This window comes from Telmatherina bonti (assembly GCF_933228915.1).
Source record: "Telmatherina bonti genome assembly, chromosome: 7".
In the NCBI taxonomy this organism is placed as follows: Eukaryota; Metazoa; Chordata; class Actinopteri; order Atheriniformes; family Telmatherinidae; genus Telmatherina; species Telmatherina bonti.
Window position 1 is genome coordinate 10,413,965 of NC_136625.1, and position 13,721 is coordinate 10,427,685.

Below are 13,721 nucleotides of genomic sequence, written 5' to 3' on the forward strand. Positions count from 1 at the left end.
AAAAATAAAAAGAAATGAAGGGTGGCTCAAGACTTTTACACGGTACTGTAAACAGCTGATCGTCTTGTCAAAGTCTTTTTGTCAACAGGTCAAACTTTTCCTCAAACTTCATTTTCAGGTGAAAAGAAAAAGTTCAGAGGAAAACTTCCCACAATAAGGACTTAATGACTCCATCCAGCAGGTTCTGAGCTGCCGTCCAGCTTTGTTTGTGGAAAATGGCATTGTGCTCTCTGATTTACATAATTCTGTTTTGCGGGAGCATAAAACGATCCCGGTCTCGCCATCAGAGCTCGCCCACACACCAACCCATTCAGCTCCTGTTATTAACAACCGTGTTTTGTTATTTTCCTCTGTTGCATGCCTCCAGTTTAATATGCAGGTATGGTATTATTATTATTCTGTGATTTCACAGAGACTCAGGCTTCTCCTGCCTCTCAGCTGTCAACAAGAGGCCCTCTCTCCCCGAGCTAATCATAGTCATTGCATCTAAGCTGCGAGTGGATTAGACCTGGCGTCTTGTAGGATGGGCCACTGTGTTCCACTGCCAAACAGGCAGGCGTGAAAAAGACTGCCACTGTGTTTTTCTGCTTTTAAGATGCCGTTGACTATTTTATTTTATTATCACCATAAGCTGTGAAATCTTTCACAGCTCAGGTATTTAACCAGAATCCGACAGACTTTTATTGCCATTGTCTTTGAACAGTTCACAGACTTGGAACTTGTTTCGGTGATAAGGTGCTGAATAATAAAAATAATAATAAAAACACTGAATAAAAATATAAAAGTAGAAATATAGCTATTTTACAACTATTTTACAAATAAGGTAAGGGCATGCAGAGAAATTATGATATATACATACATTTTTTTAAGTAATCTCGTAATGAACAGTCGCAATTAAATTAAATGTGTGAGGAATTTCTTTCTTGCAAGTGTGTTCTGTTACTGTGTGTCGTGGATTTCTGATCTGGAAATGCTAAAAAAAAAACAAAAAAAACTTGTGTGTGAACTTGTTTACGATTTGTTTGGAGTGTTCTTTATGAGTAGACCTCTTCATCTCTTCATACATACTAAAGGAAACCAAACACATCTGCATGATCAAGCCCAAGTTTTCATCCAACATCCTGGCAGGAAGTTTTCTCTACTTTTCTTTCATCGGGGGAAGCTGAAATCCTCCTCAGTGAATTTAATGTTGGTGCCCACCATGAACCCAAGTGTTCATGAAGACATTTGTTTCTCACATTAGTGGTTTGTTTACGCTGCTGTTGGGGTGAAATTGATTTCTGCCCTCTGATCTCGCGGTTTTCTTCACCTTGTGCTACACGAACTGCGCTCTCCACTGGATTCCTGCTCTTTGCAGCTCCACAAGTTCTCAAAACAAACACATTTATTCACTTTCATGCTGCAGTTTTAGCTTTGAAAAAGAGGATTATAAATGTGTTTTGAGCTCTAACCTGAGACATCAGTCATCCAGGTCAGTGAATTCCAAGTGCTTGAAAAGAAGGCGACTATTTCTTTTTTATTGGCTTTTAAAAATGTTAAAGCTCTTATTGAAAAGGCTTCTTCACGTCTACCTGCAGCATGCAGAGCTGGTGCTAACGCCTTGCTGCTAACATCATGTGTACATGCTGTTACTTCTCATGTTTAGTCCCCCGGTGTGTTCAGAGGTCATTTAAAGCACACTGAAGTGGCATGCTGCACGTCCCTCTGCTGTGGTTTTACTCTGCAGAACAGCACCGAGCATTTTCCAGTTGACTACATAACGATATGACACTAACATATGACTCTGTTGTGAGCTCTGCCCATGAGTGTGTGGTGAGAGACGACTTTTCAGCGCCTTCCTGCTGCGCCGCTCACCGACAGTATCATCATCATCCCTCAGTGTAGCGCCGCTGATGGTTTTTCTTATTAGGACTGCAAACTCAGGCTCAACAACTTCCATCAAACTTCGAAAAGCTTCAAGAAAACTGATGGAAGTTGGTGTTTAGCCCTCATCTTGGAGATGAGATGCTCTTCATGTCTAACATTAGGTTTAGTATTAAAGCTAGACTCCGGTTTATGGATGGAGCTGCTGCTTGATGCTTGACTCTCAAATGACAAAGTCAGTTCAGGATATGACAACTTTACCTTGAACAGGTTGAACTGAACCTCATTTTCATTTCAGGATGGTTTCCTCACAGAAACTTGAGGTGGTTGTTCTCTGTATGTTTCTTACATGTGTTTACCGTTAGCATGGCCACTCACAGTAACACGCATTTCCTACAAGAACCTAGCTACAGTGAACTGATCCTCTGTTTCTTTTCTTTTTATTTGAAGCTTTTGGAAAAAAATTGGGCAAATTGTCACCACAATAGGTTGTCATTACCACCAGTATCTGGTTAAAGGTAGTTTGTCAGATTTTCAATATTTTCAAAATAAATTAACTGATAAAATAACTACAATCATAATTAGAAAGTTTTTTGAACATGCAGGTTCCAGTCTGTCCATATTTGATGTGTTATTAAATTACAAGTTTAATTAATGACAAATGACAAAAAGCACTTTTTTTTTTTTACTGGTTGGAAAACATTTAAGACAAGACAGTCGCACGTAGGAACAGTATCAGTCTGAATATGGAGAAGTCTCTGTCTTCTCCTGAGTTGTTTCTTCACTTATCACTATAAGTTCCTTTGGATAACTAGAATAGAATAGAATAAAAAAAAAGAATAGAATAAAAAAAGAATAGTGGGAAAATTTAGGCCTTGCAAGGTCTCCCTTTTTTTTTTTTATTTGTCACATGCTGCAGTGAGGAAGGAGAAGGAATCGACCCTGTGTTACAAAGTCTTGACAAGTCCCGTAGATGTTCTGAAAGAAATGAGACGTCTTGTGGAGTTTTGCCTCCCAGCCATCTTGTAAAACCTCATGAGCAGGCCAGACGTGTGGGCGTACTGGTGAATATTGCTTTTACTGAACACGCCGAATGAGTGTATTCACTCTTATAAATGCAGCTGCTTCATTTTTCTTTTTATCGACCTGTTTGCTGCTTTCCACTACGCTGTATCTGTTCAGACACACGCGGTATTGATTTCATAATTATGGTTATCAAAGAGCCTCGCTCGCTTTTTAGAATATGTTGTAAAGAACTCTGTGGTTACCAGCGTGTACTTTATAATTCACATTTAGCCTCTTACGTGACCCAGACAGACCGTCATACACCTTCCCTCATACTGGCGCCTTTGCAGAAAATGTCCTGCAGTGAAAGATCAGACCAAACTGTGAGCATGTTCTTAATGTGTGAAAATATGACTGATTCATGGCACTCTGTTTTCCCCATTTAGCCTGGTTTCATTCTTCTTGCATATGATCATGAGCTGTGTTTCCATTGCATGTAGAATTATATAAAACCTTGAATATTAATATAAAAACTGGTAACATAAATACCTGTATTTTGAAAAAACCTCTCAAATGTTGCTAAAAGGATAAAGTTCACAAAGGTTCCATTTAGTCTTTTTGTTTTTATGTATGACCAGTTTCTTCTTTCAGACAAAGTTTAAGGTTGACCAGTACGATTCTTTTGCTTGACATGTTTTGCCTCAGTGGCAGTTTCCCTCTGAAGCCTCATCTGACAGCTGGGATGATGGGTCAAGGAGGAAAAAGAAAGCGGGCTTTGGGCACCATCAACCAAGATGAGGGAGCCATCGTGCTCTCACACACCTGGGACTTTCTCCTCCAGAGATCATGGAGCGGTGGGGTGTGTGGCCAACCTGGTGGATCAGTCAAGTCCATCAGGTTGGCCACGCCTCATTCTAACAGCTGATAAATAACACAACACAGCTGTCAGATGATGCTTCTGAGGATGAGGAAGACTGTAAATGACGGCCAAAACATATCAAGATTAAAAAAAAACAAAACAAACACATCTACCTTAAACCTCGTGTGAAAGAAGAAATCACTGATATATAGCCTCTAATGAGGTGTTTCTTTTCCTTTTTTTTTATGAGTCGATAAATAAGTTTAGTGCAGTTTTTTTGCATTTACATGTCACCTGACAGGTTGAGGGGATCATTAACCTGTTTATTTCAGGTAAAGATGGCTTCTGATTGGCTTATGTCACCTGACAAGGATGGCAACAACAGCAGGAGTGGCAACTAAGATAGGTCCTCCTCAATGCAACATGTTTTTGTCTCTATTCTCCTTAAACTGGAGTCTGGCGGGACGAGAGTTTACGAGAATTACGGCTTATGCGCTGGAAATCACAGTCGTACTTTTTGCAATTAGAAAATTTTAGAAATGACACTTTTATTTTGCATAAAACTGCAGTGGAAACACATTTATTCTCTGGTGTCACTGTTATTAAAAGTGTTTGAGATGTAGACAGACAGCAGAGTCTAAGCCTGAAGAGCTGCTTCTCTCTTTATTGACCAATAGTGAATAGACTGTTTAGTTTTCCTTACATAAAGGTCTCCGCTCTCTGCTGCAGTTTGTGTTTGGTTGTTTTAGCCCTCAGGCGAGCCGTTTGGTTTGAAGTGCATCAGGAATATTGCGTTTTGAAGAAGTTTCTCACACCCTCCTGCCACATCCAGAGTAATATGAGTGAGACTTAAGCTTTAAACCTCGCAAGTTCAGCTCTCTATGGCGCCATTTCACAAAGATACTTTCAAAACACGCCATGCAATGCAACCATAATCCAGTTTAGTTCACTGTAATTCAATTCACACAAAGTGATTATATCCTCACATTAAGATGGCTCTTGATGATTCTGCTCATATAAAGCCTAGTCATTAACATAATTGCCAAGCTCAGGAAAGCAACAGATTGCATCGAATCTTTTCAGTTTAATCCTCCATCCTGTGTGAGGTGCAGCGGGCGACTGTGGAGCAGAAAAACCTCCTTTTAACAGGAAGAAAAACCTCCAGCAGAACCAGATCTGGGATGAACGAAAGAAAACGCAAAGCAGCAGTGGGTAAAAGGTGAAGAAGGCTTTAGTAGGCGAGGAAATGTCTCTTTTTGTTCAAGCACTTGGGGATCCGATGCTCACATTTTTTTCAGTTTTGTCAACCCTCGGATGATCTCATGTTTACGTGTTTCAGGATTGATTTTAAACCTTATGTGTTCTTCTTCATCCTTCACATGATTTATCTGAACTGATCCGTTTTATTCTGATTTTAATTTCAACACCTTTTTGTCTTCTGGTTGTATATTGTAATTATTTGCATCACTTTTCATATTGTTTCTGTTTTTCACTCTATTTTTCCCCCCCCCACACACATGGTGGCCCTCCTCCCCTTTCCCCCGTCTCACCCACTCATCCAACACCCTGTGTCTGCGTCACCCACCTGTCTCCGTCTCCCAGAGACATTGTCAAACTGGTGGAGGTGTCAAACGATGGCGGGCCCCTGGGAATCCACGTGGTGCCTTTCAGTGGCAGGGACCGCAGGTAAAAATACCCAGGGCAGGCGGAGGAGAATAAAGGAGAGGAGCACGACATCCACATCAGTACTTTAATCTCTGTCTACTAAGAGTTTAAACATTTAGTTTTTTCTTTTATTTATTAATTAAATCTCGTCCTTTATAGCATCGTAGGAAGCATAAAGATAGGCAGCCATGTTTTGCCAATGAGAGCTTTATGGATATAAGGGAAATAAACCTTTATGGACATAAGGCTCACCTTGATACATGAGAGTTTCTTTTTTTTTTTTTTATTTATTGCTCAGTAGATGCTGATGCTGGGCATGATGGGGGGGAAACACTGGAAGAGCGGTTATGCAGGAGAGAAAAGCGTGATTGAGTCAGAAGAAAAGAAAAAAAAATGTGACAAAGATCCAACATAGAGAAAGCAAAAGCTGAGCAACTGAAACGGAGAAATCCTGGAAAGAAACTTAATGGTGGCCTGTGTAAGAAAACAAAGCAGACAATCACTGAGAGCACTTACTGAGATTAACACGAGTGGCAAAACCAACAGCAGCAATAATAAAAGAAAACTTCTAGACCACAGGTGTCAAACTCCAGTCCTGGAGGGCCGGTATCCTGCAGGTCTTTGTTGTCTCCATGTTCCAACACACCCTACCTAAACTCATAAATATGTTGACAAGAAGCTGCTGGATCTATTTGATTTGAATCAGCTGTGTTGGTAGAAACCTGCCGGATACTGGCCCTCGAGGACTGGATTTTGACATCCCTGCTGTAGATCAAATCTGTGCTTCGACTATTGGAAAAGGTTCAGTGGACAGGATGAAAGCTGGTTTTTCTCTCTATATGTAGTCAGTTTCAAGTCTTTTACAAGCTGTTTTTATTCCCTTTTAATTTCAGTCAGTTTTTCTCAGTGATGCAAACCTGACACATCGTAGAAATTCAGCTCGGAGTACAAAACGACTCGTGGTCTCTGGCTAAAGGCTTATAGCCTCACTGTTATCTGCAAAAAGAAAATTCCCTCCGGTTTAATTTGTTTTACTGAGCTAAAAGCAAAAAACAAGAAAAGTGAAACTATTAGTTTTGGCATTTTGGCACATAGAACTTGACTGATCACACACCCCTGCATGCCGGCCATTCCCCTTCGCGTACGCGTTCACAGCATCATGAAACCATTTACCAGTTTACAGTGATCAATCACGGTTGTTTAGGCTTCTCAGGTGACCGTCATATTTCTCTGTGGCTGCTATCACGTCGGTTTTACATCGTTCAAAGAATACACTGAACAGCTCACGTAACGCACACACATCTGTCCAACGCAGCCGAAGCACACATGGAACAAAGCTGCGAGGGAATTGCAGGAATTTCACATCTGGTTGAAACAGACCCAGAGAGGCAGTTTTGTGGAAGCTGTGATCCAAGTCAGGAGGCTCCTTGGAGTTGCAGTAAACATTTAGTGAAGAAACTGTTATATTTGAGCGTTTTCAAACCCGACATCTAAAAGAAATCGATTGTAGGCTGACTTTAGTGTGACACCTGTTGGTAAATGGTTCCTCCTGGTGTTTCCCAGCTGCAGCTGCACAAACTCTGACGGCATGACTCAACAAACATCCCACACTACAATCTCTGTCGCTTTGTTTTAGAAAATCAAAATCCAGTTTTGTTTTTTTCCTGCACCTGACTTAATCAACCTAAAAGCACATTTATAATGCACTTTTGTTTTATTGGGGAAACGTCAGTTTGGCCGTTACACTAAGATTGAGATACCCGGCTTTCATCAGAGAAATGGCCTCCCCCACAGCAAATCACATTGTGTTCTCACTCAAATTCAATCAGTGGAATTGTTTCTGAACTTTTTCAACTCCTGAACTTCTCCGCCCTCACTGTAATCACATTCCCATTCATATTGAATTAGAAGCCTCGGGCACGGCGCTCCTGCCGGAGCCTGGAATCAACACAGATTACCGACTCGCTCATGCCAGCTCAGGAAAATTTGACTCTGAGAATACGCCGAAGACGACTCTATTGGGTTTGGAAGGAATTCCTCCTCAGACTCGTGGTCTGTGGAACCGCCATGTGGCCTTTCAGGTGAAGTTAGCTTCCGGTGGTGGCTGTTTGTTGAGCCATAAGCCAGTTTGCCACACCAGATTACAGAGCGACAGCCATTGCAGCTCAGCTCGGCTTCTCGGCATCCTACTCATCTGCTATTCACCTTCAATGCTGCGGGGCTCTTTGTATCTCCTGAACCCCCCCCTAGAAATCTGTGAATTAATGCAAACCTCAGCAGAACTAGTGGAGTTTTTGTTGATCCTGCCTCCCCCACGCAGCCTATTTAAGCCCCCCGATGTGATGTGACCGCTCTCTTACTCTCAGAAAGCCTTTTTCTAGGTTTCTTATTCTGGTTTTAGGAGAGCCACAATCCAGCAGGTTTCAATGTGGTTCTGCTTCAACGCATATGAATCAGTTTAAATGGATCTGTCAGGTTCTGCAAAGTGACTTATGAATTTGATTCATGTGTGTTGGTGTGGAGATTCATGAAAAACCTGCTGAGGTGAGTAACCCAGATGCAAATGGACACACTTTGGAGGCCTCTAGCTTTGTGTAATGAGACAGACAGAAGGTTTGACTCTTTATTGACAGACCCAAGTAAAAGTGGACAAGGAAATTCAAATCTTTTTAATCTGATGTCTTTTTTTTTTTTTTGGCTCTTTAACTAAACAACAAATCAAAAAATAAATAATTTCTATATATGTGAAGTTAATTACAGTGTGATTCCAGAGTTATTGTGGTGCAGAAGGGTGCCCGCTGCAGGGTAGAGGACAGGTTTCTGAGTGCAATCTTTACCATAAAGTGATGTGATAGGACTCTGAAACTGGATTAAAAGGTTAAACAAAACTCTCATTTAATTTCCAGATGACCATTTGACTTTTAGACTTTCCAACTTTAACCTGCTTTGACAGCACACTAACGTGTTAGGAACGTTCCAGTAGCGTCCCAAGGCTGAGAAACCTCATTTTACAACTTTTTTCTATATCTCTGCACATTATTTTTACAGCAACATTTTGCTTTATGGCACAGTGCCACGTGCTAGTTACTGGATATCAATGCACTTGTAATTTTGAATGTGCACCATGGCTGATTCAGAACATTGTTGGAGCAAGTGAGACAGAGAAAGTTCAGTAGTAGGTCTTGAAAATAAGACGTGTTACACAGCATGAACAGGTTAAGTTATTAAAAGTCCCATATCATACAAAATTCTCCTTCTAATAGTCACTTATTTCCACCGCGTGTATGAGGCCCAACAATGAGAAAAATTCTGTCACCTCTCTCCTTTACTTGCTCCACTTTTTAGGTTTGCTCAAGCAGAAAGTCTGAGATTGTTCCCTTTCTGACTTCAGGAAGAGAAATAGCCCCGCCCCCCGGTAGGTAGATTTTAGAAGGATGGCTCAGCGAGCCAGAGACGCCAGCGAAAGCCGCATCCTCTCCAGAGGCGCATGGCGTGGGTGTGGACAGGCACCGCTCAGGAACATTTAGTTCTCAGTAGAGCCCGGTAGAGCTCACTAGAGACGTTTGGAATGGCCAAAATGATTTAGCAAGGCTGACTTTGGGGTAACACACTTTAAAACAATGTTGTTGGAACTCTAACACCAATATGCAATTAAAAAAATATATATATATGATATGGAAACTTTAAGTTACACTCTGTGTAAATATGGGTTTTTACTTGGTGCACGAAGTCTTATCGTTAGGTGGAACTCTACACAAACGAAGCCACAACAATCTCTACCTTAGATGTGTCTGTGCTCCATCTTCTGCAGCTCCCTGACATGAAGTTTTGAACATTTCAGGACTCTTGGCTTGCTGGTCAAGCGTCTGGAAAGGGGAGGGAAGGCCGAGCAGCAGGGCCTGTTCCAGGAGAACGACTGTATCGTCCGTATCAATAACGGAGACCTGCGAAACATCCGATTCGAACAGTAAGGCGGCAGTCCTCCTGTGATTGGCTTCGCTGGACCTCTTCCATCTTTTTTCTATGTTCCCTTACACGTTCTCTCTTTTTAATCCTCCTGGTTCCTGTGCTAAGCTAACCTTTCCCTGTTTAATTCCTGTAGGTCACAGCCTCTGTTGCTGATGCAGTTCCCACAATCCTCTCCGCTTTCATTCCCCTGCCTTCTTACACCTTTGTCCTTCCTTCTATAGAAAGGGGATGTTCCATTCCCAGCCTCTGCTTTTCGGGTGCTACTTATGTCTTCCGCTTTCATTCCCTGCCTAACCCTCCCACACAGTCTCCAGACACCAAACGATGCATACCTTGATGCATACATGTGATGTGATGTTTTTTTTTTTCCTTCCAGTGCAAATTCTGACAAACTCAATTCACGCCTGGTTTTTTAAAAGCAACATCGACTAGAGCGAAGGACATGATGTGAGACAACAATTATGCAAAGTACCACCCACATGTGGCTACGTACAGAAGCATAATGATGATGCATTGTTCTCCCACGGGATTCAGCCGCCCCTGGATATGCAGCAGTTTATTGCAAATTATCCAGAAACACTGTAAAACAAATAAAACATCCATAATTACAGGTATCCGTCAAGGCAGATGATTGAGTTGAGACTTGCAGATTATTGCGTCTTCCCCCTCAGTAGTATTTTTTTTTTATATCCCAAACTATTTACCTTCAAAGAAGCCTTTTTTTTTTTAAGCAGCTTCTGCTGCTGAGGGGGCAACAAGTTATGTGATGAGTGGGACTAAATCTCTCAACTACGGTCTCATAACACGACAATCAGGCCAACAGTTGTTCTTATTAAAATAGTATCTTCATAGCGATGCAGATTACATCTCGTCTGGCTCGCTCTGAAGCCTGAAATTGTGAATACGGCGTGACGAGACGGCCCTCAGGGAGCGTGGCTAGTGGCTGGGAAAATAAGCCCAAAGTTTCAGCGTTAGAAAGTCTGAGCTCTGTCCATCTATTGTGTTTTTATACTTCCAAATGCCCGTTCAGCTGTCGGGGCAGTTCCAGGACCAGCGTGCCTCATTGGAGCAGGTGGTGCTAACAAGGCTTTGCTTTCACAGGGTGCTGACAGGAAACATACGTTTTCGTTCACACCTACTGTATATGAGCTCACTTAAAGAGGATTTTCTGCGAACTAGCCGACGGATAGAGGTCTCCTTCATCTGCAGCCAAATGAGGGGATTACGTGATGGAGCTGCTGGGGAGGGTTCAGTTTCTTTTTAGAGCCGCAATAAGTGTTCATTAACATGTCAGGATGTTCAGGTGGGTGAAGATGGACATCTGGTAGGTGGAGGGCTCCGTTAAACAAGCTTGTGCAGGCAGTTATGAGTTTACTGTACGTGATTCTGACTGGATAAGTGCGGTATGTAAGGCTGTAATCAGTCTAATAAGTGGCCTTCACTCTTCTCTGTGTTTGTCTCGTCTCAGAGCTCAGAATATGTTCCGTCAAGCCATGCGTTCTCCCATCATCATGTTCCACGTGGTGCCCTCGTCCATGAAGGCCCATTACGAGCAGATGTCCCACGCTGAGAGGAACCCTTCGTACTCCTCGGGTCGCTTCAGCCCCGACTCTGTGACCGGCAGCATGGTTTCCTGCATCGATCACAACTCCCAGAGGATGTCCCGCCACGGTTCCCAAACGCACCCACACTCCCATCCTCAGTCCCATCCTCAGTCCCATCCTCACCCGGATCCGAAGGACAGCTACCCGCCACTGACTCACCCCGCCGTCTCCGCAGCCAAGCCTCCGACCGGACACGCCCACTCACCTCAGAGGGGGCTGAACTCCACGCCGACGCCGGGCTTTTCGAAGAAAGTGGGGAGGAAGCTCAACATCCAGCTTAAGAAAGGTGATGCAGACGCATAAACGCACTTTTACCTGAGAGATTCTCTCCCAGTGAATTCCTCATGTCGACGTTTTCAGCTTTCGCAGCATTAGAGCAGCAACTACAACTTAGTTTCATTTAGTTTTATATGATTCCTTTTGTACTTGAAGCAAAAGGGAGGCTTGTGTCTCCTTTTCTCCTTTAACTGACAGTAATTGCACATTTTTACTGTCATTTCTGGCTGCTTCTTGGTGAACCACGTCTGATTAAAACCATCAGACTTTTTGAAGTTTTAAAGAAAACTTTTGGATCTTCACTTAGAAGGAAATTTAGCAACCAAAAATGGAAACAAACAAAATGAAGAAACTTGTCATGTTGTATTACATCAACTTCCAGAAGGGTTATGCAAGTCTTGCTTTATGCTCGGCAGTGAGGGGGACGACGCATATTTTCTGAGCCTTTGTGGCACATCAAAAACAAGTGTGGCTGAAAGGAGAGGAACATGCTATCCGTCATGTGGGAATTGAGCAGCAGGCGATAAAACCAAACACATCCTGAAGAATTTAAAATATGAAGCAGCAGGCGACGTCGGGGCTAAATAGTGGGGGAGATCTCTGCATAGGCTTTGAGTGACAACTGGCACAGGTGGCACGAAGCCCTGCCAACAGGACTCCAGGTGTTGCTGCCAGGTCTCGGGGCCAGGGAGCTTGTTGCTAAGCAGCCGCTCTTCCCTGCGTTACTGTCAAATGCCACTGCAGAAGACTCTGACAGGGCTGCACCATATGCCCGTTGAAATTCCCCCCCAAATTTGTGTCCTCTCTAGGGACTGGAATGAGTCCAGAACATGAAACATAAAAATACCCAGCTGCTGGTTGCTTCCACTCATTCATCTGTGAGACTTTTTCCTCTCAGCCACCCAGAGAAATGCTGGATTTTCTGCATAAACACAGAGATCTGTTGCGTTCAGACATGTTTAAAGTCGAAGATGCCGCCTTGTCTCGTTATGTTTACTGTTGTTGGAGCCGAATCTCACAGGGATTAGCAGCAATTCCCAAGAGCCAGTTTGGCTCCTCTGTTTTGTTTTGGTTACCAACTTAAGCCCACAGCTCTGAGCGCAGATTAAACTCCCGCATTGTTTGTGTGCTCGAATCAGACTCCGGTCTCCTCACAAATCCCAGCAAGTATCAAAATCAATCAAAGAATCTTGTTCTGCACAGGAAATTGCTCAGGTATGTCTTAATCAAGGTAATGGGACTTTTAAAGATCCTCCTCCTTGTTTAAAGGGAGGAACTCTGCACACATTTACCGGTGAGTGTAATAACGCACCTCCACTGCCTGCGGGAAGTTGATTGCCTCGTCAATGTGGGGGATTAGTTTGAGGATGTGAAACAGAATGGCTGAGTGTTCTGTGCATCAGCTTGGTTAAACAGGCAGGGGGGAGATTAAGGCCAGTTCTCTACTGCAAGGACGCTTCTTTTTGTTCTTTTATTAATTTATTTTGACAGCCTTCCACACACACACACACACACACACACACACACACACACGTGTTAAAACTGTTTCTTTATGAAGCACTTGACCTAAATTCTCGTGCTGTAAGAGTTGGCCCAATGCAAAGCTTCTTTAAACTGCAGCATCTTAGTTCCCACCCACATAAATAATGTGTCAGTGTGTTAGTAGAGCGGGCTGAACATACTTTGAGTGAAAGTAGAAAGGTTTAATTGTAATAATTACAATTAAACTATATTATTACAATTATACAAAATAAATAAAGAAATAAAATAAAAATTTCAGAAAATCAAGTGGATCATCATACCAGTCATGCTCCCTTTGGCAAAGTAAACTTGCTCAGCAGAACGCAGCATCCAGACCATCATTCTGCTTGCTTAAGTGCTGGACAAGACATGAAAAAAAAGGAAAAAAAGAAAGTAGAGAGGTTTCCATGCTGAACTTCTTCACTTAGACACATGCATGTCATCTTTAGACTTCATGTTTGGTCCTCCATCGCTGTAAATCCTGCTTAATTATTCTCTGCTTTGGCAGCTACTGGGTTTCCTGCATTATTTGGACTGTGGAACGTGCAGTAGATGGAGAAGAGCTGTGTTTGTAATGGCTAAGCCATTGCTAAACCATTGCAGGTTTACCACAGTCATCCAGAAAAACCCCGATCCAGTGCAGACTGGTCAGTGAAAATCTGGGGATTTTCAGGTCTCTGCCTTGAATTTAGTTTAATACTTTTTTAATAGCTTTAATTCTTATTATTTAATGAAAAGAACATCGAATGACTTTTTCACTCATTATAGATAGTTTGAATGTTGATTCTTTCTGGTACGAATTATATTTTTTTGTAGTTCAGTGTCTGCATCCTGACATGAGATGACCCACTAATAACTGAGTGCACAGATTAAACCACAACAATAAACAGAGGTGTATAATCCAGGTGCCATGAAGTAAACGTCCTGTCTGGCGGCTGTTTCAACCATTAGCTCAGCTT

The 13,721-nt window shown here is 42.4% G+C and overlaps 1 protein-coding gene across 6 annotated transcripts in view; it reads left to right on the forward strand.

Annotated features, from left to right (window-relative positions):
• The window catches only part of pard3ab (par-3 family cell polarity regulator alpha, b), a 305,596-nt gene that overhangs the window by 142,668 nt on the left and 149,207 nt on the right, over positions 1-13,721 (forward strand). For 4 of the 6 annotated variants that reach the window (XR_013771364.1, XM_079243165.1, XM_079243169.1 and 1 more), the window contains exons 7-9: positions 5,330-5,413; positions 9,234-9,359; positions 10,830-11,251. Coding sequence is in view for 5 of the 6 variants with exons in the window: in XM_079243165.1 (XP_079099291.1) it covers positions 5,330-5,413; positions 9,234-9,359; positions 10,830-11,251 (632 nt within the window). In the remaining variant the exon portion in view is untranslated. The remainder of the gene's footprint in view (positions 1-5,329; positions 5,414-9,233; positions 9,360-10,829; positions 11,252-13,721) is intronic. The other 2 variants (XM_079243167.1, XM_079243168.1) reach the window with 2 other exon arrangements.